The sequence below is a fragment of the Gorilla gorilla genome, chromosome 1 (assembly GCF_029281585.2).
Source record: "Gorilla gorilla gorilla isolate KB3781 chromosome 1, NHGRI_mGorGor1-v2.1_pri, whole genome shotgun sequence".
NCBI lineage: Eukaryota > Metazoa > Chordata > Mammalia > Primates > Hominidae > Gorilla > Gorilla gorilla.
The window spans coordinates 102,718,360-102,746,116 of record NC_073224.2 but is presented as its reverse complement, the minus strand read 5'-3'; the positions used below and the strand labels follow the sequence as shown (position 1 = coordinate 102,746,116).

Sequence of the window (27,757 nt, the reverse complement as noted above, 5' to 3'; positions counted from 1 at the left end):
TGCCTCTCTGACTTAGTCTCACTCGCCTTCTTAAGCTCATTCTTGCTATTTCCTCTTCCTGTCACCACTCCAGGTCTCAGCATAAATGTCACTTTCTCAGGGTAGCCTTCCCTGTTCAAGACGAGGTTAGGTCTCCCTGAAGCTCTCAAGTCTTCCTGTATTTGCACTTAACACAGTTGTAATGTTTAAAGTCTGGCTTCTCCAGCTATAGTCTGCCTTAGACTGTAAGTATATGAGGGAAAAGCCATGTCAATCTCATTCATCATCTCCAGTGCCTAGCAGAGGACCTTACATGTAGCCTTTCAATAAATATTTACTAACAAATAAATAATATTAGGAAAATAGTAGGCAGTCAATACATTTTAAAATTGAGTCAGGCACTGGGCGCGGTGGCTCATGCCTGTAATCCCAGCACTTTGGAAGGCCGAGGCAGGCAGATCACTTGAGGTCAAGAGTTCGAGACCAGCCTGGCCAACACAGTGAAACCCTGTCTCTACTAAAAATACAAAAAATTAGCCAGGTGAGGTGGTGCAGGCCTGTAAGCCCAGCTACTCGGGAGGCTGAGGCAGGAGAATCGCTTGAAACCGGGAGGTAGGGGTTGCAATGAGCCGAGATCGCGCCACTGCATTCCAGCCTGGGAGACAGAGCGAGATTCCATCTCAGTAAATAAATAAAATAAAATAAAATAAAATAAAATAAAATAAAATAAAATCAGGCACAATGGCTCATGCCTGTAATCCCAGCACTTTGAGAGGCTGAGGTGGGAGGATCACTTCAGGCCAGGAGTTTGAGACCAGCTTGGGCAGCATAGTGAGAACCCGTCTCTACAAAAAATTAAAAAATTAGCTGGTCTTGGTGGCATGCACCTACAGTCCTAGCTACTAGGGCGGCTGAGGCAGGAGGATCACTTCAGTCCAAGAGTTTGAGGTTATAGTAAGCTATGATCTGCTCTACTGCTCTCCAGCCTGGGAGACAGAATAATATCCTGTCTCTAAAGAAAAAGAAATATATTTTAAAAATAATTTAATTTTATGTTCTTGTAAGAAATGTTGGCCCCTCAGCCCTAGCTTTGTAAACAAGGAAAACTACCTTCACATTTTCTAAAAAATACAAAAGTCAAAGATAAAAGGTGATACGTGATAAAATCTAAAATAAAACTCTTGCCCATAAGAAAATATTTAGGGCTGGGTGTGGCAGCTCATGCCTGTAATCCTAGCACTTTGGGAGGCCGAGGCAGGTGGATTGCCTGAGCTCAGGAGCTCGAGACCATCTTGGGCAACATGGTGAAACTCGGTCTCTACTAAAATACAAAAAATTAGCTGGGCATGGTGGCACATGCCTATAGCCCCAGCTACTCAGGAGGCTGAGGCACAAGAATTGCTTGAATCCCGGAGGCAGAGGTTGCAGTAAGCCGAGATAGCACCATTGCACCCCAGCCTGGGCAACACAGTGAGACTCTGTCTCAAAAAGAAAAAAAAAAAAAAAGAAAGAAAGAAAATAAGTGTAGAAACACTCAGATATACGATTAAGAAACTCACTCAAAATCGCACAACTACATGATGGAAACTGAACAACCTACTCCTGAATGACTACCGGGTAAACAACGAAATGAAGGCAGAAATAAAGATGTTCTTTGAAATCAATGAGAACAAAGACACAACATACCAGAATCTCTGGGACACATTTAAAGTAGTGGGTAGAGGGAAATTTATAGCACTAAATACCCACAAGAGAAAGCAGGAAAGATCTAAAATTGACACCCTAACATCACAATTGAAAGAACTAAAGAAGCAAGAGCAAACAAACTCAAAAGCTAGCAGAAGGCAAGAAATAACTAAGAGCAGAGCAGAACTGAAGGAGATAGAGACACAAAAAACCCTTCAAGAAATCAATGAATCGCTGGGCGCGGTGGCTCACGCCTGTAATCCCAGCACTTTGGAGGCCGAGGCGGGCGGATCACCAAGTCAGGAGATTGAGAACATCCTGGCTAACACGGTGAAACCCTGTCTCTACTAAAAATACAAAAAATTAGCCGGGTGCGGTGGCAGGCGCCTGTAGTCCCAGCTACTCAGGAGGCTGAAGCAGGAGAATGGTATGAACCCGGGAGGCGAAGCTTGCAGTGAGCTGAGATAGTGCCCCTGCACTCCGGCTTGGGCGAAAGAGCGAGACTCCGTCTCAAAAAAACAAACAAACAAACAAAAAATCAATGAATCCAGGAGCTGGTTTTTTTGAAAAGATCAACAAAATTGATAGACCACTAGAAAAACTAATAAAGAAGAAAAGAGAGAGGAATCAAATAGACGCAATAAAAAATGATAAAGGGGATATCACCACCAATCCCACAGAAATACAAACTACCATCAGAGAATACTATAAACACCTCTACGCAAATAAACTAGAAAATCTAGAAGAAATGGATAAATTTCTGGACACATACACCCTCCCAAGACTAAACCAGGAAGAAGCTGAATCACTGAATAGACCAATAACAGGCTCTGAAATTGAGGCAATAATTAATAGTCTACCAACCAAAAAAAGTCCAGGACCAGACGGATTCACAGCTGAATTCTACCAGAGGTACAAGAGGAGCTGGTACCATTTCTTCTGAAACTTTTTTCCAGTCAATAGAAAAAGAGGGAATCCTCCCTAACTCATTTTATGAGGCCAGCATCATCCTGATACCAAAGCCTGGCAGAGACACAACAAAAAAAGAGAATTTTAGACCAATATCCCTGATGGACATTGATGAGAAAATCCTCAATAAAATACTGGCAAACCGAATCCAGCAGCACATCAAAAAGCTTATCCACCAAGATCAAGTTGGCTTCATCCCTGGGATGCAAGGCTGGTTCAACATACACAAATCAATAAACATAATCCATCACATAAACAGAACCAAAGACAAAAACCACATGATTATCTCAATAGTTGCAGAAAAGGCCTTCAACAAAATTCAACGGTCCTTCATGCTAAAAACTCTTATTAAACTAGGTATTGATGGGACGTATCTCAAAATAATAAGAGCTATTTATGACAAACCCACAGCCAATATCATACTGAAATGCGCAAAAACTGGAAGTATTCCCTTTGAAAACTGGCACAAGACAGGGATGCCCTCTCTCACCACTCCTATTCAACATAGTGTTGGAAGTTCTGGCCAGGACAATCAGGCAAGAGAAAGAAATAAAGGGTATTCAATTAGGAAAAGAGGAAGTCAAATTGTCACTGTTTGCAGATGACATGATTGTATATTTAGAAAAACCCATCATCTCAGCCCCAAATCTCCTTAAGCTGATAAGCAACTTCAGCAAAGTCTCAGGATATAAAATCAATGTGCAAAAATCACAAGCATTCTTGTACACCAATAACAGACAAACAGAGAGCCAAATCATGAGTGAACTCCCATTCACAATTGCTACAAAGACAATAAAATACCTAGGAATCCAATTTACAAGGGATGTGAAGGACCTCTTCAAGGAGAACTACAAACCACTGCTTAAGGAAATAAGAGGACACAAACAAATGGAAGAACATTCCATGCTCATGGATAGGAAGAATCAATATCATGAAAATGGCCATACTGCCCAAGGTAATTTATAGATTCAATGCCATCCCCATCAAGCTACCAATGACTTTTTTCACAGAATTGGAAAAGTTCATATAGAACCAAAAAAGAGCCCACATTGCCAAGACAATCCTAAGCAAAAAGAAGAAAGCTGGAGGCATCACACTACCTGACTTCCAACTATATTACAAGGCTACAGTAACCAAAACAGCATGGTACTGGTACCAAAACAGAGATATAGACCAATGGAACAGACCAGAGACCTCAGAAATAACACCACACATCTACAACCATCTGATCTTTGACAAACCTGACAAAAAAAAGAAATGGGGAAAAGATTCCCTATTTAATAAATGGTGCTGGGAAAACTGGCTAGCCATATGTAGAAAGCTGAAACTGGGTGGGGTGCAGTGGCTCATGCCTGTAATCCCAGCACTTTGGGAGGCCGAGGCGGGTAGATCATGAGGTCAGGAGATCGAGACCATCCTGGCTAACATGGTGAAACCTCGTCTCTACTAAAAATACAAAAATTAGCTGGGTGTGGTGGTGGGCGCCTGTAGTCCCAGCTACTCGGGAGGCTGAGGCAGGAGACTGGCGTGAACCTGGGAGGTGGAGCTTGCAGTGAGCCAAGATCATGCCACTGCACTCCAGCCTGGGTGACAGAGCAAGACTCCATCTCATGGATGAAATTGGAAATCATCATTCTCAGTAAACTATCGCAAGAACAAAAAACCAAACACTGCATATTCTCACTCATAGGTGGGAATTGAACAATGAGAACACATGGACACAGGAAGGGGAACATCACACTCTGGGGACTGTTGTGGGCTGGGGGGAGGGGGGAGGGATAGCATCAGGAGATATACCTAATGCCAAATGACGAATTAATGGGTGCAGCACACCAGCATGGCACATGTATACATATGTAACTAACCTGCACATTGTGCACATGTACCCTAGAACTTAAAGCAAAAAACAAAACAAAACAAAACAAACAAACAAACAAAAAAACACGCAGGTATATGAAAAGACTTGTATATTTTCACAATACCATGTAACCGGGTCTGCCCACTGCCATCATCTTTTGCTACCATTTCCACTGATTTATAATCTTCGAAATGGGCTAGTGTTTCATTGGAAGATTTCCATTCTAGCATTAGTGAACTGAAATTATCAAACTTTCTCCTATGTTGATCAAACACTGCTAGTTCCAGGACTGTGTCCCTCAGTCTTGATACAGGAATCTGCATTAAAACAAAAAGTAATAAAACAACAATTTAAAAATCAATAGCCTAAGTGGTAGTAAGATATCTCTAAAGCTAGGAATCGAGTTTTCTCTCAATATTTTTACCTTAAAAATTTGCAAACTTATAGCTATTGAAAGAACAATATAATAAATACCTATATACATACACTTCACCTGGATTCACCAGTTCTTAATATTTAGTTACATTGCCTTTTCTCTCTCTCCCTCTCCTTCCTCACCTTCCATATATGGCTGTTATTTTGTTTTGTTGATGTAGGCATCATTGCACTTCACCCCTAACTATTTCAGCATGTATCCTAAGAATACGAGAACATTCTGCTATGTAAGAAACAGGATATCACACACAATAATATTAACACTAATTCAATGTCAGCAAATGTATAGTCAATATTTTCATTCCCCAAAATGTCGCCCCAAAATATTTTTATATGTTTTTTAGTTTAGATCTAGAAGTTAATCAAGGTGTATGTATGCATTGTATTTGATTGTTTACCTTTTTGGTATATTTTAATCTAGAAAAGGCACATTTGCCCTTTTTTGTTATTGTTTTTCATGATATTGAATTTTTTGTAAAGTCCAGGCCAGTTTTTGTTTCTGTTTTTTTTTTTTGAGACAGGGTATCTCTCAGTTGCATGGGCTGGAGCATAGCATTGTGACCATGGCTCATTACAGCCTCAACCTTCCAGGCTCAAGCCATCCTCCCAATTCAGTTGCCTGAGTAGCTAGGACTACAGGTGCGTGCCACCACACCTGGATAATTTTTTAAAAATTTTTATTAATTTTAATTTTTAAATTTTTTTATTTCCATAAGTTTTTGGGGAACAGGTGGTATTTGGTTACAAGAGTAAGTTCTTTAGTGATGATTTGTGAGATTCTGGTGCACTCATCACCCAAGAAGTATACAGTGGACCCAACTTGTAGTCTTTTATCTCTTACCCCCCTCCACCTTTCCCCCTGAGTCCCCAAAGTCTATTGTGCCATTCTTTTGCCTTTGCATCCTCATAGTTTAGTTCCTACTTATGAGTAAGAGCACACGATGTTTGGTTTTCCATTCCTGAGCTACTTCACTTTGAATAATAGTCTCCAATCCCATCCAGGTTGCTGCAAATACCATCAATTCATTCCTTTTTTTTTTTTTTTTTTTTTTTTTTTGAGATAGAGTCTTGCTCTGTCACCCAGGCTGGAGTGCAGTGGCACAATTTCGGCTCACTGCAACCTCCGCCTCCTGGGTTCAAGCGATTCTCCTGCCTCAGCCTTCCAAGTAGCTGGGATTACAGGTACGTGCCACTATGCCTGGCTAATTTTTTTGTATTTTTAGTAGAGACAGGATTTCACCATGTTAGCCAGGATGGTCTCAATCTCCTGACCTCGTGATCTGCCCACCTCGGCCTCCCAAAGTGCTGAGATTACAGGCGTGAGCCACCACGCCCGGCCCTAATTCATTCCTTTATATGGCTGAGTAGTATTCCATCGTGTGTGTGTGTGTGTGTGTGTGTGTGTGTGTGTGTGTATCACACTTTCTTTATCCACTCGTTAATTGATGGGCATCTCAGTTGGTTCCACATTTTTGCAATTGCAAAGTGTGCTGCTATAAACATGTGTGCAAGTATCTTTTTCATATAATGACTTCTTTTCCTCTGGGTAGCTACCCAGTAGTGGGATTGCTGGATGAAATGGTAGCTTTACTTTTAGGTCTTTAAGGAATCTCCACACTGTTTTCCATAGTGGCTGTACTAGTTTACATTTTCACCAGCAGCATAGAAGTGTTCCCTGTTCACCATATTTACACCAACATCTATTATTTTTTGTATTTTTTTATTTTAATTATGGTCATTCCTTTTTTTTTTTTTTTTTTTGAGACGGAGTCTCGCTCTGTTGCCCAGGCTAGAGTGCAGTGGTGAGATCTCGGCTCACTGCAAGCTCCACCTCCCAGGTTCATGCCATTCTCCTGCTTCAGCCTCCCGAGTAGCTGGGACTACAGGCGCCCGCCACAACGACCGGCTAATTTTTTGTAGTTTTAGTAGAGACGGGGTCTCACCGTATTAGCCAGGATGGTCTTGATCTCCTGACCTCATGATCCGCCCGCCTTGACCTCCCAAAGTGCTGGGATTACAGGCGTGAGCCACCGCGCCTGGCAATTATGGCCATTCTTGCAAACAAAAGCATAATGTGGGGAAATGACACCCTATTTAACGAATGGTACTGGGATAACTGGCAAGCCACATGTAGGAGAATGAAACTGGGTCCTCATCCCTCACCTTATACAAAAATCAATTCGAGATGGATCAAGGACTAAAATCTAAGACTTGAAACTATAAAAATTCTAGAAGACAACATTGGAAAAACCCTTCTAGACTTTGGCTTAGGCAAGGATTTCATGACCGAGAACCCAAAAGCAAATGCAATTAAAACAAAGATAAATAGCTGGAACTTAATTAAACTAAAGAGCTTTTGTGCAGCAAAAGGAACAGTCAGTAGAGTAAACAGACAACCCACAGAGTGGGAGAAAATCTTCATGATCTATACATCTGACAAAGAACTAATATCCGGAATCTACAATGAACTCCAACAAATTAGCAAGGAAAAAACAAACAACCTCATCAAAAAGTGGGCTAAGGACGTGAACAGACAATTCTCAAAAGAAAATATACAAATGGACAACAAACATATGAAAAAATGCTCAGCATCACTAACGATCAGGGAAATGCAAATCAAAACCACAATGTGATATCACCTTACTGCTGCAAGAATTTTTTTATTTTTTGTAGAGACGGGGTCTCACTGTGTTGCCAGGGCTGGTCTTGAACTCCTGGGCTCAAGCAGTCCTCCCACCTCGGCCTCCCAAAGTATGAAACCCACATCCCTACAAAAAATAAAAAAGATTAGTCACATATGATGGTGTGCACCTGTAGTCGCAGCTACTTGAGAAACTGAGGTGGAAGGATCGCTTGAGCCCAAGTTCAAGGTTACAGTGAGTTATGATCGCACCACTGCCCACTACCCTAGGTGACAGAGTGAGACCATCTCAAATAAATAAATAAATAAGGGTCAGGCATCGTGGTTTACATCTGTAATCTCAGCACTTTGGGATGCCAAGGCGAGCGGATCACTTGAGGTCAGGAGTTCGAGACCAGCCTGGCTAACACGGGGAAACCCTGTCTCTATTAAAAATACAAAAATTAGCCGGGCATGGTGGTGCATGCCTGTAGTCCCAGCTACTCAGGAGGCTGAGGCACGAGAATCGCTTGAACCTGGGAGGTGGGGGTTGCAGTGAGCCGAGAATGGACCACTGCACTCCAGCCTGGGCGACACAGTGAGACTCTGTCTAAATAAATAAATAAATAAATAAATAAATAAATAAATAAATTCAATGGTATACTGGAGCAGGCTCATAGGTAAGCTGATTGTTAGCATCTCTTGACAACGCTGAATAGTGATATCATATTGGTAACCTGAAATCGGCCATGATGGGAGTATTAACACCATAGAATTTGGCACATGTTACAAATTGGGTCCCCCTCAGTTTTTTTTTTTTTTTGTCGTTGTTTTTTGTTTTGGAGAGTCTGTTAAAAATTTACTTGCACATAATATCAGGTTGTACCACTATTAGTGATGCCAAATTTGATTATCTGCTGAAGGAGGTGACTGCCACTGGAGATCTCTCCAGTATAAAGGTATGGTTTCCCCTCTGTGGGTGATAATTTGAAATCTTGAGACTATCCCATTTCCCAAAAAGCTTTCACCTACTAGTCTTAATATCCATTGATGATCTTTGCCAGGATCGATTATTACAAGGAGGATTACAAAATCATAAATTTCTAATTCTATGATTCATTTTATATAAGCTGGTATTTTCCTGGAAAAGAGCATCCTTTTTTCTCTTCCATCCCTCCTTCTCTTCCTTCCTCAATTTATTTTTCTTCTCTTTCTCCCTCCTTCTGTCTCTTTCTTCCTTCATTTTTCTCTTATAACCTTGAGCATCACTATGGGATCACGATTTTTTTTTTTTTTTGAGACGGAGTCTCACTCTGTCACCAAGGATGGAGTGCAGTGGCATGATCTCGGCTCACTGCAACCCCTGCCTCCCCAGTTCAAGTGATTCTCCTGCCTCAACCTCCCTAGTAGCTGGGACTACAGGCGCCCGCCACTACGCCTGGCTAATTTTTTGTGTACTTTTAGTAGAGACGGGGTTTCACTATGTTGGCCAGGCTGGTCTCGAACTCCTGACCTTGTGATCCACCTGCTTCGGCCTCCCAAAGTGCTGAGATTACAGGCGTGAGCCACCGCACCCCGCTGGGATCATGAATTTTAGGTTGATATTTCTGTCATTATTTTTTAAAAGATATATTTAAGGGGTACAAGTGCAGATTTCTTACATGCATGTATGACACAATGGTGAAGTCTGGGCTTTTACTGTAGTAAACATTGTACTCAATAGGTAATTTTTCAACCCTCTGCCATTATTTTTTGGATGCTCAAATTATCTACAATTTGGAGAGTAGGGGTCCCTTCAAGCCAGCTTCTTTTTGAGAAGTCACCATTACTCTTTGAGCACTTCTTTGCTTTCTAACGCAAGTTGTTTGAGACTCATTGTTCACTTTCCCTACTGAGCTGGAATCAACTAGTTCTCCAAGAGGCTCTGATTCCTTTAAATGGGGACTAGTATTTAGAAACCCAGATGTTTGTACATTACTATTGGGTTATAGGCCCTTTCAATGAACAGAGCTTGTAAATAAAATTTGTTTTAAAAAAGTATGAGTTGTACAGCAATTTAAAAACATGTCTCTAAGCTCCCATATATATGTGAGACATACCCACATATACATATATATACACACACATATACACATTCTTTCTTTGACAAGATGACTCAATGACTCAACATCATAAATATTCCACTTACTCCAAGTTAATAAATAAATTTAACATAATCTCAATAAAAATACCAGGAACACAAATAAATATTTGCCAATAATTAGCTGACCATGAAGCTAACTAAGCAGAGACTTTTAGTGGCCACATAGGTCAAAGAGTACAGATGTTACAGAACTAGTTCAGAAAAGACACTAAATAAATGTTCTCAGCAAAAACAAAAAACAAAAGCAGCCACAAAACCAGGGGAGGAGAAGAATCTGATTTCAGAGTTGCTACATTATATTATATAAAATGTTGAGTTTTTAACAAAAGATTATTAGAAATGTAAAGAAATAAGTATGGTCCATACATGAGAATAAAAGCAGTTTCCATAGAAACTGCCTTGAGAATGCCCAGACATTGAGCTTACAAGACAAATACTTTTTTTTTTTTTTCTTTTTTGAGATGGAGTCTTACTTCATTGCCCAGGCTGGAATGCAGTGATGCAATCATAGCTCACTGCATCCTCTGCCTCCTGGACTCAAGCAATCCTCCCACCTCAGCCTCCCAAGTAGCTGAGACTACAGGCATGCACCACCATGCATGGCTAATTTTTGTATTTTTGCAGAGGTGGGGTTTTGCCATGTCACTCAGGCTGGTCTCGAATTCCTGGACTCAAAGGATCCGTCCACCTCAGGCTTCCAGAGTGCTGGAATTACAGGTAAGGGCCACCATGCCTGGGCCAGACAAAGACTTCTTTTTTTTTTTTGAAACAGAGTCTCACTCTGTTGCCAGGCTGGAGTGCAGTGGCACGATCTCAGCTCACTGCAACCTCCACCTCCCAGGTTCAAGCGATTCTCCTGCCTCAGCCTCCCTAGTAGCTGGGACTACAGGCGTGTGCCACCACGCCTGGCTAATTTTTGTATTTCTAGTAGAGACAGGGTTTCATCAGATTGTCCAGGATGGTCTTGAACTCCTGACCTCGTGATACACCCACCTCAGCCTCCCAAAGTGCTGGGATTACAAACGTGAGCCACTGTGCCCGGCCAGACTTCTAATTAACTTTAATGTCCAAAGAACTAAAGGTATTCATGTTTGAATAACTAAAGGAAAATACAAAAGTGCTATCACATTACACAGAGAATACCAATAAAGAGATAGGAGTTATAACAAAAAAGACCCAAAAAGAAATTCTGAAGTTGAAAAGTACAATAATTGAAATGAAAAATTAACTAGAGGAATTCAACAGCAGATTTGAACAGGCTGAAGAAAGAACTGGAGAACTTGAAGCTAGGTCAACTGAGATTATCCAGTCTGATGAATAAAAAGAAAAAAGAATGAAAAAAAAGAACAAACATCAGAGACCTGTATATGCATCATACGTACCAGTATATGCAAAAACGGAGTGCTAGAAGGAGAGGAGATAGAAGAATAGAGGAAGAAAGAATATTTGAAGAAATAATGGCCAAAACTTACCAAATTGATGAAAAACATTAAACATTCAAGAAGCTCAAACAACATCAATCCATCAACATCAAGCAGAATAAATTCAAAAAGATCTACATCTAGACACATCATAATCAATCTGTCCAGAGTCAAAGACAGAATCATAAAAACAGAAAGGGAAGGGATTCACCCCTCATAAGGGATCTTCCATGGGATTAATAGCTGATCTTTCATCAGAAACCACGAGGACCAGAAGGCAGTGAGATGACACATTCAAAGTAAAAGAAAAAGGGCCAGGTGCAGTGGCTCACGCTTGTAATCCTAGCACTTTGGGGGGCCGACACAGGTGGATTGCCTGAGCTCAGGAGTTTGAGACCAGCCTGGGCAGCATGGTGAAACCCCGTCTTTACTAAAAATCCAAAAAATTAGCCAGGCGTGGTGGTGTGGGCCTGTAGTCTCAGCTACTCAGGAGGCTGAGGCACAAGATTTGCTTGAATCCAGGAGGCGGAGGTTGCAATGAGCCGAGATCATTCCAGCCTGGGTGACACAGCGATACTCTGTCTCAAAAAAATAAATAAAAATAAAATAAAATAAAATAAAAAGACTGCCAGCCAACAATTCTATATTGGGCAGAATAATCCTTCAAAAATGGAGAAATTAAGACATTCTAAGATCCAACAAAAATAGAGAGAATTTATTGCTAGCAGACCTGTCTTACAAGAGATACTAAAGGGAGTTCTTCAGGCTGCAATGAAAGGTCACTAGACAATAGCTTGAATCACCATGAAGAAATAATCTGGAAAAGATAATTACATAGGTAAATATAAAGGACAGTATAAATGTATTTTCAGTTGTAATTATTCTTTTTTTCTATCTGATTTAAAAGAAAAATATATGGCCGGGTGCAGTGGTCCACGCCTATAATCTCAGCAGTTAGGGAGGCTGAGGCGGGTGGATCACCTGAGGTCAGAAGTTTGAGACCAGCCTGACCAATATGGTAAAACCCTGTCTCTACTAAAAATACAAAAATTAGCCAGTCATGGTGGCATGCATCTGCAGTCCCAGCTACTTGGGAGGCTGAGACAGGAGAATTGCTTGAACCCAGGAGGCGGAGGTTGCAGTGAGCCAAGATCACGCCATTGCACTCTAACCTGGGCAACAGAGTGAGACTCAGTCTCAAAAAAAAAAGAAAAAATATATATATAAAGTAATAATTATAGGCTGTGTGGTGGCTCAAGCCTGTAATCTCAGCACTTTGGGAGGTCGAGGTGAGCGGATCGCTTGAGCCCAGGAGTTCAAGACCAGCCTGGGCAACACAGCGAGACCTCATCTTCACAAAAAAAAAAAAATTACAAAAATTAGCTAGGCACAGTGGCGTGCGTGTACCTGTAGTCCCAGCTACTAGGGAGGCTGGGGTGGGAGGATCCTTTGAGCCGGGGAGGTGGAGGTTGCGGTGAACCATGAATCAGCCAGGAAAACAGAGGAAGATCCTATCTCCAAAAAAAAAAAGCCAGGTACAGTGGCTCATGTCTGTAATCCCAACACTTTGGAAGGCCGAGGTGGGTGGATCATTTGAGGTCAGGAGTTCAAGACCAGCCTGGCCAACATGGTGAAACCCTGTCTCTACTAAAAATACAAAAATTAGCTGGATGTGGTGGCACACACCTGTAATCCCAGCTACTAAGGAGGCTGAAGCAGGAGAATCATTTGAGCCTGGGAGGCAGAGAATGCAGTGAACTATGATCACATCACTGCACTCCAGCCTGGGCAATGAAGTGAGAATCTGTCTCAAAAAAAAAAAAAAAAAAGAAAACAATATATATATTTACTGGTTTGATGGGCATAGTATATAAAAATGTAATTTATATGACAAAAACAGCACAAACAAGGGACAGGAAATGGGTCTATATGGGAGCAAAGGTTTTATACACTACTGAAATTAAGTTGGTATGATGCCAAACTAGGTTACTAAAGATTAAGATGTTAATTGTAATCCATAGGGCAATAATTAATAAAATCACTCAAAACAACACAGCTCCCTAAGCCAACACTAAACAAGAAGGCCATGCAGTTCATCATGAAGCCCAGTGATGAAAAGCTGACCTCTCCCTCTCCCTCTCCCTCTCCCTCTCCCTCTCCCTCTCCCTCTCCCTCTCCCTCTCCCTCTCCCTCTCCCTCTCCCTCTCCCCTCTTTCCACGGTCTCCCTCTGATGCCGAGCCGAAGCTGGACGGTACTGCTGCCATCTCAGCTCACTGCAACCTCCCTGCCTGATTCTCCTGCCTCAGCCTGCCGAGTGCCTGCGATTGCAGGCGCGCACCGCCCCGCCTGACTGGTTTTCGTATTTTTTTGGTGGAGACGGGGTTTCGCTGTGTTGGCCGGGCTGGTCTCCAGCTCCTAACCGCGAGTGATCTGCCAGCCTCGGCCTCCCGAGGTGCCGGGATTGCAGACAGAGTCTGGTTAACTCAGTGCTCAATGGTGCCCAGGCTGGAGTGCAGTGGCGTGATCTCGGCCCGCTACAACCACCTCCCAGCCGCCTGCCTTGGCCTCCCAAAGTGCCGAGATTGCAGCCTCTGCCCGGCTGCCGCCCCGTCTGGGAAGTGAGGAGCGTCTCCGCCTGGCCGCCCATCGTCCGGGATGTGAGGAGCCCCTCTGCCTGGCTGCCCAGTCTGGAAAGTGAGGAGCGTCTCTGCCCGGCCGCCATCCCATCTAGGAAACAAGGAGCGCCTCTTCCCAGCCGCCATCACATCTGGGAAGTGAGGAGCCTCTCTGCCCGGCCGCCCATCGTCTGAGATGTGGGGAGCACCTCTGCCCTGCCGCCCAGTCCGGGATGTGAGGAGCGTCTCTGCCCGGCCGCCCCGTCTGAGAAGTGAGGAGACCCTCTGCCTGGCAACCGCCCCGTCTGAGAAGTGAGGAGCCCCTCCGCCCGGCAGCCGCCCCGCCCGAGAAGTGAGGAGCCCCTCCGCCCAGCGGCCACCCCGTCTGGGAAGTGAGGAGCGTCTCCGCCCGGCAGCCACCCCGTCCGGGAGGGAGGTGGAGGGATCAGCCCCCCGCCCGGCCAGCCACCCTGTCCGGGAGGTGAGGGGCGCCTCTGCCCGGCCACCCCTACTGGGAAGTGAGGAGCCCCTCTGCCCGGCCAGCCGCTCCGTCCGGGAGGGAGGTGGGGGGGTCAGCCCCCCGCCCGGCCAGCCAACCCGTCCAGGAGGGAGGTGGGGGGGGGTCAGTCCCCCGCCCGGCCAGCCGCCCCGTCCAGGAGGGAGGTGGGGGGGCCAGCCCCCCGCCCGGCGAGCCGCCCCGTCCGGAAGGGAGGTGGGGGGGTTAGCCCACCGCCCAGCCTGCCGCCCTTTTCAGGAGGGAGGTGGGGGTTCGGCCCCCCGCCTGGCCGGCCACCCGGTCCGAGAGGTGAGGGGCGCCTCTGCCCGGCCGCCCCTACTGGGAAGTGAGGAGCCCCTCTGCCCGGCCAGCTGCTCTGTCCGGGAGGGAGGTGGGGGGGTCAGCCCCCCGCCCGGCCAGCCACCCCGTCCGGAAGGGAGGTGGGGGGGTCAACCCCCCGCCTGGCCAGCCGCCCCGTCCGGGAGGTGAGGGGCACCTCTGCCCGGCCGCCCCTACTGGGAAGTGAGGAGCCCCCCCCAGCCCGGCCAGCCGCCCCGTCCGGGAGGGAGGTGGGGGGGTCAGCCCCCCGCCAAGCAAGCCGCCCCGTCCGGGAGGTGAGGGGCGCCTCTGCCCGGCCGCCCCTACTGGGAAGTGAGGAGCCCCTCAGCCCGGCCAGCCGCCCCGTCCGGGAGGGAGGTGGAGGGGTCAGCCCACCGCCCAGCCTGCCACCCTGTCCGGGAGGGAGGTGGGGGGGTCAGCCCCCCGCCCGGCCAGCCAACCCGTCCAGGAGGGAGGTGGGGGGGGGTCAGTCCCCCGCCCGGCCAGCCGCCCCGTCCGGGAGGGAGGTGGGGGGGCCAGCCCCCCGCCCGGCGAGCCGCCCCGTCCGGAAGGGAGGTGGGGGGGTTAGCCCACCGCCCAGCCTGCCGCCCTGTCCAGGAGGGAGGTGGGGGTTCGGCCCCCCGCCTGGCCAGCCGCCCCATCCGGGAGGTGAGGGGCGCCTCTGCCCGGCCGCCCCTACTGGGAAGTGAGGAGCCCCTCTGCCCGGCCAGCCGCCCCGACCAGGAGGGAGGTGGGGGGGGTCAGCCCCCTGCCCGGCCAGCCACCCCGTCCGGGAGGTGAGGGGCACCTCTGCCCGGCCGCCCCTACTGGGAAGTGAGGAGCCCCTCTGCCCGGCCACCACCCCGGCTTGGAGGTGTACCCAACAGCTCATTGAGAGCGGGTCATGATGACAATGGCGGTTTTGTGGAATGGAAAGGGGGGAAAGGTGGGGAAAAGATTGAGAAATCGGATGGTTGCCGTGTCTGTGTAGAAAGAGGTAGACATGGGAGACTTTTCATTTTGTTCTGTACTGAGAGAAAATTCTTCTGCCTTGGGATCCTGTTGATCTGTGACCCTACCCCCAACCCTGTGCTCTCTGAAACATGTGCTGTATCCACTCAGGGTTGAATGGATTAAGGGCGGTGCAAGATGTGCTTTGTTAAACAGATGCTTGAAGGCAGCATGCTCGTTGGGAGCCATCACCACTCCCTAATCTCAAGTACCCAGGGACACAAACAGTGCGGAAGGCCGCAGGGTCCTCTGCCTAGGGAAACCAGAGAACTTTGTTCACTTGCTTATCTGCTGACCTTCCCTCCACTATTGTCCTGTAACCCTACCAAATCCCCCTCTGCGAGAAACACCCAAGAATGATCAATAAAAAAAAAAAAAAAAAAAAAAAAAAAAAAAAAAAAAGAAAAGCTGAATAAGTTTGAGGCTGGCATTGCTCAGGCTTTTCTTATTTATTTATTTTGTAAGGAAAGAACTTTGGAGTACTTCCTTTCTTTCCTTTAAACAAAAATTTTGGCTGAGCATGGTGGCTCATGTCTGTAATCCCAGAACTTTGGGAGGCCAAGGTGGGAGGATTGCTTGAGGCCAGGAGCTCAAAACCAGCCTGGGCAAAAAATAAAAATTAGTCAGGCATGGTGCCTCATGCCTATAGTCCTAGCTACTCAGGAGGCTGAGGTGGGAGGATCACTTGAGCCAAAGAGTTCAAGGCTGCAGTGAGCTATGACTGCACCACTGCACTACAGTCTGGGTGATAGAGTGAAAACCTATCTCAAAAAAAAATTAAATAAAATAATAAAAATTTTACATTAAAAATTTTTTTGAGATGGGGTCTTGCTATATTGCCCAGGCTAGGAGCAAACTCCTGGGCTCAAGCAAGCTCCCACCTCACCTTCCAACTAGCTGGGACTACAGGTGTCTGACACCACACCTGGCTTCTCAGGCTCTTCTTTAACCTGGAAATAAACTGGGACCTTAAGGCTCAGCTAAGGGAGTTGAATAGAACAGCAGCCAAAGAAATTGAAGTTGGTGGTAGTCACGAACTATCATAATGTTTGTCCCCATATCTCAACTGAAATCTTTACAGGAAATCTAAGTTCTAGCTAGCATGTGAATGGGAGAAAAAGTTCAATGAGAAGCATATTATCTTTATTTGTTAGAGAAGAATTCTGCCTAAGCCAATTCAAAAAAGCCATACAAAAAAAAAGCAAAAATGTTCCAGGAGGTGCATTCTAATAGCTGTACACAATGACCATTGATCTTGGTCAACGTCAAGATCACTTGGTCTTCCCATGTGAAACTATGGGCAAGAGAATATGAGCAGCGGGCTCATAAAGGTTCATCTGGACAAAGCATAGCAGGACAATGTGGAACACAAGGCTGAAACATTTTTGGTATTTATAAGGAAAGCTCACAGGCAAGGATGCTAATTTTAAATTCCTAGAGTTTCAGTTGTAAACAAAAGTGGCTAAGTAAAATATCATTCACATATACACAAAAATATAGTAAAAGAAAAAATAAAGCAGTTAAAATAGTACACTAGAAAATGTCTAACACAGAAGAAGGAAGAGGCTGGTAATGGTGGCTCACACCTGTAATCCCAGCACTTTGGGAGGCCGAGATGGGTGGATTACCTGAGGTCAGGAGTTTGAGACCAGCCTGGCCAACATGGCAAAACCCCATCTCTACTAAAAATACAAAAATGAGCCAGGCATTGTGGCGCATGCCTGTAATCCCAGCTACTCGGGAGGCTGAGGCAGGACAAATCGTTTGAACCTGGGAGGCGGAGGTTGTAGTGAACCAAGATCATGCCATTGCACTCCAACCTGGGCGACAGAGCAAGACTCCATCTCAAAAAAAAAAAAGGAAGAAGAAGGAGAAAGAAATGACTGGGCGCAGTGGCTCACACCTGTAATCCCAGCACTTTGGGAGGCCAAGGTGGGCGGGTCACTTGAGGTCAGGAATTCAGGAATTTGAGACCAGCCTGACCAATATGATGAAACCCTGTCTCTACTAAAAATCCCAAAAAACTTCCCAAGCACGGTGGCGTGCACCTGTAGTCCCAACTACTTGGGAGGAGATTCTGAGGAGAATCGCTTGAACCCAGGAGGCAGAGGTTGCAGGGAGCAGAGATGGCACCACTGCACTCCAGCCTAAGCGACAGAGCAAGACCATCTCAAATAAATAAATAAATAACAACAACAAAAACACCCAGCACTTTGGGAGGCAAGGCAGGTAAATCAGTCAAAGTCAGGAGTTTGAGACCAGCCTGACCAATATGATGAAACCTCGTCTCTACTAAAAATACAAAAATTAGCTGGGCATGGTGGCATGTGCTCTTGGATTCCCAGCTACTCAGGAGGGTGAGACAGGAGAATTGCTTGAACCTGGGAGGTATAAGTTGCAGTGAGTCGAGATAGTGCCACCATACTCCAACCTGGGCAACAGAGCAAGACTGTGCTTCCGAAAAAAACAAAAAAAAGAAAAGAAAAAAAAAAGAAAACAAAAAGAAGGAAGAAATGGAAGAAGAGGAACAGAAAAGACATGTGACATATAGAAAACAAATAGCAAAATGGCAGACATAATGCCTGCCTTATCAGTAATTACATTAAGTGTAAATAAATTTTATGTTCCATGAAAAGTCTGATTAGCATAATGAAATTTTTAAATGGCCCAGCTATATGTTGTCTGCAAGAGACACTCATGGGTCACAAGTATAAGGATGGAAAAAAAAAAAAAGATGTATCATGCAAACAATAGCCAAAAGAGAGCTGAAGTAGTTACACTAACATCAGACAAAATAGACTTTAATACAAAAATTGTTACTAAAGAAAAGGTCATTTTATAATGATAAAATAATAATCTATAATAAAGAGGTTGTCCTCAGTTCCTGGGAGGTAACCCCTAAACCTTTGGAATTTCTTGAGTAATAGGATTGTGTCTGTTATTTATGGTGGCCCCCTTGGATAACATATGAGTTTATGCTAATGAGATAACTCAGGATGGAGTTGGATAAGGACAGAAAGACCAATCATGTGATTAGAAGGATGAGGTTTTGGGTCAGGTGATAGCAGCCCCACCTCCAGGGAAAAGAGGAGGGCTGGTGATGGAGTTTAACCACGTGGCCAATTATTCAATTAATCATGTTTACATAATTAATCATGTTTACATAATAATATCCCAATAAAACGCTGGAGCTGGGCATGGTGGTTCACACCTACAATCCCAGCACATTGGGAGGCCGAGACAGGAAGGCTGCCTGAGCCCAGGAGTTCAAGACCAGCCTGGGCAACCCAGTGAGACCCTGATTCTACAGAAAAATTTTAAAATTAGCTGAGTGTAATGGCACAGACCTGTGGTCCCAGCTCCTCTAGAGGCTGAGGTGGGAGGATCACTTAAGCCCAGGAAGTGAGGCTGCAGCAAGCCATAATCACGCCATTGCACTCAGCCTGGGCAAGAGAGTGAGACCCTGTCTCAAAAAACAAAAAACACTGGACACCAAAACTCAGTGGAATTTCCTGTTTGGTAAACACATTGATGTGTTCCACCTGTTATGTTTTCACCAGATCCTAATCCCATGGAGAGGGCATGGAGGCTGCGTGTCTGGGACTCTCTGAACATTTTTCTCAAAAGGATACAAAATGATTTGTATCCTTTATAACGAAACTGTGAGTCATTCTAACAAATTACCAAACTTGTTGGTCATAAGAGTGGGTAGCCTGTGAGTCCCCCAATTTGCAACTATCATTTGAAGTGAGAGCAGTCTTGTTGGGAACTGTGCCTTTAAAACCGTGGAGTCTGAGCTAACCTGCATATTGGTGTAAGAAGTGCATTGTGGTATTGCCAAAGGTCAATCTATTAAAAAGATGTAACAATTGTAAATGCGTATGTACCTAATAACAGAGCCTCAAAATACATGAAGCAAAACCTGACAGAATTGAGGAAGAAATAGACAATTCAATAATAGTTAGAGTTTGTAGAGAGTTGAACAGGTGGAGATTCCCAGAGGATGGCATGCTCAGTGAGGGCATGGAAGCTCCACGCCCCATCCCTATATCTCACCCTATGTATCTCTTCATTTGTATCCTTTACAATATCCTTTATAATAAACTGGTAAACATAAGTAAATATTTCCCTGAGTTCTATGAGTCACTCTGCTTCCGTAATTGGTTCCTTCCGTTGGGTTCTTGACCAATTACGGAACTGGTCAGAAACAGAGTTTGTTCCTTCAGATGTTCAGATGGGTCCAGAGTTTCTTCCTTCTGGTGGGTTCGTGGTCTCGCTGAGTTCAGGAGTGAAGCTGTAGACCTTCGCCTTGAGTGTTACAGCTCTTAAAGGTGGCATGTCTGGACTTGTTCATTCCTCCCAGTGGGTTCATCATCTCACTGACTTCAGGAGTAAAGCTGCAGACCTTCACAGTTAGTGTTACAGCTCTTAAAGGTGGCGCATCAGAAGTTCTTCATTCCTCCTGGTGGGTTCGTGGTCTCACTGGCTCCAGGAGTGGAGCTGCAGACCTTCATGGTGAGTGTTACAGCTCATGAAGGTAGTGTGGACCCAAAGAGTAAGCAGCAGCAAGGTTTACTGTGAAGACCAAAAGAGCAAATATTCCACAGCACAGAAAAGCAACCAAGCAGGTTGCCACTGTCGGCTTGGTGGCCAGCTTTTATTCCCTTATTTGGCCCTGCCCACATCCTGCTGATTGGTCCATTTTACAGAGCACTGATTGGTCCATTTTACAGAGTGCTGATTGGTCCATTTTACAGAGTGCTGATTGGTCCGTTTTTACAGTGTGCTGACTGGTGCATTTACAAAGCTTTAGCTAGACACAAAGCGCTGATTGGTGTGTTTTTACAGAGTGCTGATTGGTGTGTTTACAATCCTTTAGCTAGACAGTAAAGTTCTCCAAGTCCCCACCAGACCCAGAAGCCCAGCTGGCTTCACCTCTCAACTTCAGCAAATTAATTGAACCCAAAGAGGTCAGGGGAACCCCAACTAGAGGCCAGTTGGTCAGAAGTTCTGGAGGCCTGGATTTGCAACTTGTGTCTTAGGTGTGGGCAGTCTTGGTGACTGAGCCCTCAACCTGTGAGATCTGACAGTAACTCCAGGTAGATAGTGTCAGAATTGAATTGGAGAACACCCAGCTGGTGTCTGCTGCTTGATGTGTGGGGAAAAAACCCATACGTTTGGTTACAGAAGTCTTCTTTTTTCTTCTTCCCTCTCTCATATTTTTCATGAAACAGAAATCTTCTGTGTTAATGATTGTTGTGGTGGTGTGAGGGCAGAGGAAAAACACAGTTTGAGAGTTTTTCCTGAACAATTGGTGTGATTGAGGTGGGATTTGATAGAATGGCACTGTGGCACAGAAACGGTGGTTTGGGACGAGAAAGGATGAAAGGGTGGGGGATGAGGAACCTTTAATTCCTGGGTGGCTACCTTGTCATGCATGGTATGAAACTGCAGCTGTGCTGTGTTCAGTTACTAAGGGTAAAAGTTAACCAGTGCAATTTAGAGATGGTGGTAGACTCAACAGGGTGGTCAACCCTGTTGTTTTTTCTTTCCTTTTCCTTTCTTTTTTTTTTTTTTTTTGAGACAGAGTCTCACTCTGTCACCCAGGCTGGAGTGCAGTGGCGCAGTCTTGGCTCACTGGAGCTTCCACTTACCTGGCTCAAGCAATCCTCCCACCTCAGCCTCCCCAGTAGCTGGGACTACAGGAGCACATTACCATGCTTGGCTAATTTTTTATTTTTTATTTTTTTTTGAGACAGAGTCATGCTTTGTTGCCCAAACTGGAGTGCAGTGGTGTGATCTCGGTTCACTGCAACCTCCATCTCCTGGGTTCAAGCAATTCTCATACCTCAGCCCCCTGAGTAGCTGGACTCACAGGCATATGCCACCACATCTGATTAATTTTTGTATTTTTAGTAAAGATGGGGTTTCACCGTCTTGGCCAGGCTGGTCTTGAACTTCTGACCTCAAGTGATCCTCCCACGTCAGCCTGCCAAAGTGCTGGGATTAGAGGCATGAGCCACTGCACCCGGCCTTAAATTTTTTGTACAGACAAGGTCTCACTATATTGTCCAGGCTGGTTGAGACCCTGCTTTATTTTTAAAAAATTTTTGTCTATTTATTTATTTATTTATTTATTTATTTTGAGACCAGGTTACAAGACTGGCTAATTTTTGTATTTTTGGTAGAGATGGGGTTTTGCCATGTTGCCCAGGCTGGTCTCCAACTCCTGGGCTCAAGTGATCCACCTGCCTTGGCCTTCCAAAGTGCTGGGATTACAGGCATGAGCCACTGCATCCAGCTGGGACCCATATTTCTTTAAAAAAAAAAAAGGCTGGGGTTGGGGGGAGGATTTAAATTTAAAAATATGTTCTCTAATCACAGTGGAGTGAAATTAGAAATCAGTAACAGGAAATCTGGAATATTCACAAATGTGTGGAAATTAAAAACACTCCTAAATAACCAATGAGTTACCAGCCACAGTGGCCAGGCTGGTCTTGAACTCCTGACCTTAGATGATCCACCCAATTCGGCCTCCCAAAGTGCTGGGATTACAGGCGTGAGCCACAGCACCTGGCCTAAAAATAAAACTAAAGGCCAGGTGCAGTGGCTCACGCCTGTAATCCCAGCACTTTGGGAGGCTGAGGTGGGTGAATCATGAGATCAGGAGCTTGAGACCATCCTGGCTAACAAGGTGAAGAAACCCTGTCTCTACTAAAAATACAAAAAAAAATAGCCAGGCTTGGTAGTGGGCACCTGTAGTCCCAGCTACTCGGGAGGCTGAGGCAGGAGAATGGTGTGAACTCAGGAGGCAGAGCTTGCAGTGAGCCGAGATTGTACCACTGCACTCCAGCCTCAGTGACAGAGCAAGACTCCGTCTCAAAAAAAAAAAATAAATAAAATAACACAAAGAAAAAATTCCAATTATGATAGCATCAAAAAAGCAAAATATTTAGGAATAAATCTAATGAGTGTAAAACTTGTATACTCTAAACAGGAAACATTGTTGAAAGAAATTAAAGATACCAATAAACAGAAAGACATCCATGTTCATAAATCAAAAGGCAATATTATCAAAATGGCAATACTCCTCAAACTGATCTACAGATTCAATGCAATCCCTATCAAAATCTCTGCTGGCTTTGACAAGCTGACCCTAAAAATTTATGTGGAAATGCAAGGGACCCAGAATAGCCAAAATAATATTGCAAAAGAACAAAGTTGCAAAATTCATACTTCCCAACCTCAAAACTTACTACAAAACTACAGTGATCAAGACAGTGTGGTACTGACATAAAGATGTATAGATTAATAGAATAGATTTTAGAGTCCAAAAATAAACTCTCATGTTTATGGTTAACAGATTTGCAACAAGAGTGCCAAGACAACTCAAGGTATAAGAAATAATATTTTTAACAAATGGTGCTGTGTCAAGTGGATACCAACATGTAAAAAAAATGAAGTGAGGCTGGGCACAGTGGCTCATGCCTGTAATCCCAGCACTTTGGGAGGCCAAGGCGGGCAGATCATTTGAGATCAGGAGTTTCAGACCAGCCTGGCCAATATGGTGAAACCCTGTCTCTACTAAAAATACAAAAATTAGCCAGGCATGGTGGCGGGCACCTGTAATTCCAGCTACTGGGGAGGCTGAGGCATGAGAATAACTTGAACCCAGGAGGCAGAGATTGCAGTGAGCCAAGATCACACCACTGCACTCCAGCCTGGGCAACAGAGTGAGACTCAGTCTCAAAAAAAAAAAGAAAAGAAAAAGAAAAAAACAAAACAAAACCAAAACACAATAATGAAGTTAGATCCCTACCTCACACCATAAAAATGAACTCAAAGTGGATCAGAGAGCTAAATATAAGAGTTAAAACTATAAAACTCATAGAATAAATCAAAGGCATAAATCTTCATGCCCTTGGATTAGGCAATGGTTTCTTAGATTAGATATGACACCAAAAGTACAAACAACAACCATCGTAACAAAATTGATAAATTGGAATTCATCAAAGTTAAAAACTTTTGTGCTTCAAAAGATGTCATTAGAAAAGTGAGGCCAAGCATGGTGGCTTATGCCTGTAATCCCAGCACTTTGGGAGGCCAAGGCCGGAGTATCATTTGAGGCCAGGAGTTTGAGACCAGCCTGGGCAATATAGTGAGACCTCATCTCTACAGAAAAAAAAAAAATTAGCTGGGTACGGTGGCATGTGACTGTAGTCCCAGCCACTTAGGAGGCTGAGGTGAGAGGATAGTTAGCTTGAGCCCAGGAGTTGGAGGTTACAGTGACCTATGATCATGTCACTGCACTGCAGCTTGAGTGAAAAGTGAGACCCTGTGTCTTAAAAAAAAAAAAGTAAAAGATAACCCATGTGATGAGAGAATATTTTTGCAAATCATATATCTGAAAAGAGACTTGTATGTAGAATATATGAAATGAAGAACTCTTGCAACTCAATAAAAAGACATATAGTTCAATTAAAAATTGGCAAAGGATCTGAATATACATTTGTCAAAAGAAGATATACAAATGGCCAATAAGCACATAAAAAGATACACAACATAGGCCAGGCATGGTGGCTCACGCCTGTAATCCCAGCACTTTAGGAGGCCGAGGCAGGTGGATCAGCTGAGGTCAGGAGTTTGAGACCAGCCTGGCCAACATGGTGAAACCCCATTTCTACTAAAAGTACAAAAATTAGCCAGGCGTGGTAGTGCATACCTATAATCCTAGCTACTCAGGAGGATGAGGCAAGAGAATCACTTGAACCCGGGGGCTGGAGGTTGCAGTGAGCTGAGATTGCACCACTTCACTCCAGCCTGGGCGAAAAGAATGAAGCTCCATCTCAAAAAAAAAAAAAAAAAAAACGCAACATAATTAGACAGTGGAAAATACAAATCAAAACCACAATGAGATACCACTTTACACCCACTAGGAAGGCTATAATCAAAATGACAAATAATAGTAATTGTTGGCAAGGATATGGAGAACCTGGAAGCCTCACACAACTGCTAGTGGAAATGTAAAATGGTGCAGCCACTTTGGAAACAGCTGGAAGTTCTTCAAAAGGCTAAGCATGGAATTAACATACAAACCACCAATTCCACTCTTAGCTATATACTCAAGAGAAATGAAAACATATACTCACAAAAAAACTTGTACATGAATGTTCATGGCAGCATTATTCATAATAGCCAAAGGTGGAAACAACACATATATCCATCAACTGATGGCTGGATAAACAAAATGTAGTATATCTACACAATGGAATATTACTTAGCCATAAAAAATGCACTACTGATACAGGCTACCATATGAATGAAACTTGAAAACATGCTAAATGAAAGAAGCTAGGCACAAAGGACACATAATTGTATTATTCCATTCATATGAAACGTCAGAATAGGCAAATCCATAGAGACAGAAAGTCTATCAGTGGGGTTGCCGGGGCTAGGAAATGGAGGAAATAAGGAGTGACTGCTAATGGGTATGGAGTTTCTTCCGGAGAAGATGAAAATGACCTGAAGTTAGACAGCACCGATGGTTGCACAACTTTGATTTGAACACTTTAAAAGGGTGATCTGCTGGGCGCGGTAGCTCACGCCTCTAATCCCAGCACTTTGTGAGACTGAGGTGGGTGGATCCCTTGAGCCCAGGAGTTCGAGACCAGCCTGGGCAACATGGCAAAACCCCATCGCTACTAAAAATACAAAAAATTAGCCAGCATGGTGGCACACACCTATAATCCCAGCTAACTGGGGGGTTGAGTTGGGAAAATCACCTGACTGGGGAAAGTTGAGGTGGCAGATGATGCCATGTGCTCCAGCCTGGATGACTGGAGTGAGACCCTGTCTCAAAAAAAAAAAAGGGTGAATATATGCTAGTGTATGTCAATAGGGTGATGGAGAATCATGTCTGTAACTCACTCTCAAATAGTTCAGGGAAAAAAGTTCTTTTCTTGCAACTTGCCTGTAAATTTGAATTATTTCAAATGAAAAGAAAAATGCCATTGAATGACAATGATGTTATAGGGGTAACTTTTATTCTACTCCACTCAGAGTGCTTTAAAAAAATAGTAACTCCTTCATAAACTTCAAATAATATTTAATGTGAAGTCTGACTCAAAAAAATGGGTTCACAACCTGTAACATCCCATACTGTTGTTCTTCATAATAAAAGGCAGTATGGCATAAATAACATGTACTTTGGAGTCAGACAGAATGTGTTCCTTTCTAGCTTTATGACTGGGAAAATTAATCGACTTTTAGGAGGCTCGGTTTTCTCATCCAGAAAATGGGAATAACTAATTGTTCTGTATAGGTTAAGTAATGACTTCTATGCTCCCAAGCTTGGACCTGTACTCAACATTGTTTATTATATAATATGATGTTTTACTTTCTAGGATAGATAACTCATTTATTTTTCATACTCTGTTGCCTACTTAGTAGCTACATTATTGTTTATCACTATTCTTCATGATTGGTTTGGAGAAGAGGTAAATTTTATTATTTATTAATATTGTTAATAAAAGATTTGGTAGCGAAGGATATCAGCAAAATTTGGAAGTTATGTAGTCAGATCTCAAGTGTCTATTGCCATTATCACAAGCTGATTATGTACTTAAGTATAGTAAACAAGTGTAGCCAATTCTAATCAGTTTAATCACCTCTCCTCAGACACTATCAAAAAATGAGTAATGAGTAAAATAGTTCATTCAATGTTGATAAGTGGAGAAATGGGAACCCTTGTGCACTGTTGGTAAGAATGTAAAATGGTACAGCTGCTGTGGAAAACTGTATGGCAGTTCCTCAAAAAATTAAAAATAGAATTACCATATGATCTGGCAATTCTACTTCTGGATATATACCCCAAAGAATTCCAGACTCTATCTCTAAAGCACGGAAGATAAAAGTGCCAACTTAGTTGGAAACATACTCTGTACTTACCAGCCATTTGTTGTGCTGTGGCAGAGGACATGGCTGGGCACCAGCTGGCACCTTGTATACTGGAGTTACTGACAAACTGGCAGGGTGGGCACAAATGAAGCGAACCTGCAAAACCTCTACAGCTGGACTAGGGTTCAGGACACCTGGATGATTTCCAATTCGGAATGTGAGAACCTTTAAGGAAGTAACAGAGCAAGAGATAATTGTGGGTAGATACTTGATGTCAGTCATGCCAATATAAATGTGTTAGAATTATTCAAATTCCAGTATAGAGAGTCCCTTTCACATTATAATCCGGCAGATCCCTTAAAGACATTATAGTTCTTAATTATCTATGCAAAGGGCATTAATAATATCATGAAAATTTGAAAACAACTGGAACATTAAAAAAATCTAGGTCAGGCACAGTGGCTCATGCCTATAATCCCAGCACTTTGGGAGGATCACTTGAGCCTAGGAGTTCAAGACCATCACATAGTAAGACCCCATCTCTACAAAAAATCTAAAAATTAGCCAGGCATGGTGGTGCACACCTGTAGTCTCAGTTACTTGGGAGACTGAAGCAGGAGGATCGCTTGAACCCAGGAGGTCAAGGCTACAGTGAGCCATGTTCATGCCATTGCACTTCAGCCTGGGCAACAGAGTGAGACCCTGTCTAAAAAAAAAAAAAATCTAACTTTGATGGGTGTGGTGGTGTGTACCTGTAATCTCAGCTGCTTGGAAGTCTGAGGCAGGAGGATTGCTTGCGCCTAGGAGTTCAAGACCAGCCTGAGCAACATAGTGAGACCCTGTCTCAGGAAAAAAAAAAAAAATCTAACTTTGACCAATTATTTCAGTCTTTTCCTCCACCAAATATTTTGTTACAAGTTGATAAAAAGTGAAAAAACTAATTTGTGTTTCCACTCATCTCTAGTAGAAGTAGTAATGAATAACGGAATGTGGAAACAAAAAGAAGTTAGGAAACTTCAAATGAGGGTTAATCAGACCTGAAATTACTAAATAGCTCACTCAACAAACTAGGAAATGAAGGAAACTATCTCAACATGATAAAAGCCTTATCACAGTTAACATCATACTCAATAGTAAAAGACTGATTCAAAAAATGGGCAAAGGCCCAGCGCGGTGGCTCACACCTGTAATCCCAGCATTTTGGGAGGCTGAGGTGGGCAGATCACCTGAGGTCAGGAGTTCGACACCAGCCTGGCCGATATGGTGAAACCCCGTCTCTACTAAAAACACAAAAATTAGCCAGGCATGG

At 44.0% G+C, this 27,757-nt stretch overlaps 1 protein-coding gene across 5 annotated transcripts in view; it reads right to left on the bottom strand.

The window, feature by feature from the left end:
* NUP210L (nucleoporin 210 like) overlaps positions 1-27,757 on the bottom strand; it is a 166,148-nt gene that overhangs the window by 74,086 nt on the left and 64,305 nt on the right. For all 5 annotated transcript variants that reach the window (XM_055360127.2, XM_055360113.2, XM_031010422.3 and 2 more), the window contains exons 16-17: positions 26,500-26,673; positions 4,617-4,809 (exon numbers count right to left, since the gene is read on the bottom strand). In XM_055360127.2, coding sequence (XP_055216102.1) covers positions 4,617-4,809; positions 26,500-26,673 — 367 coding nt within the window. The remainder of the gene's footprint in view (positions 1-4,616; positions 4,810-26,499; positions 26,674-27,757) is intronic.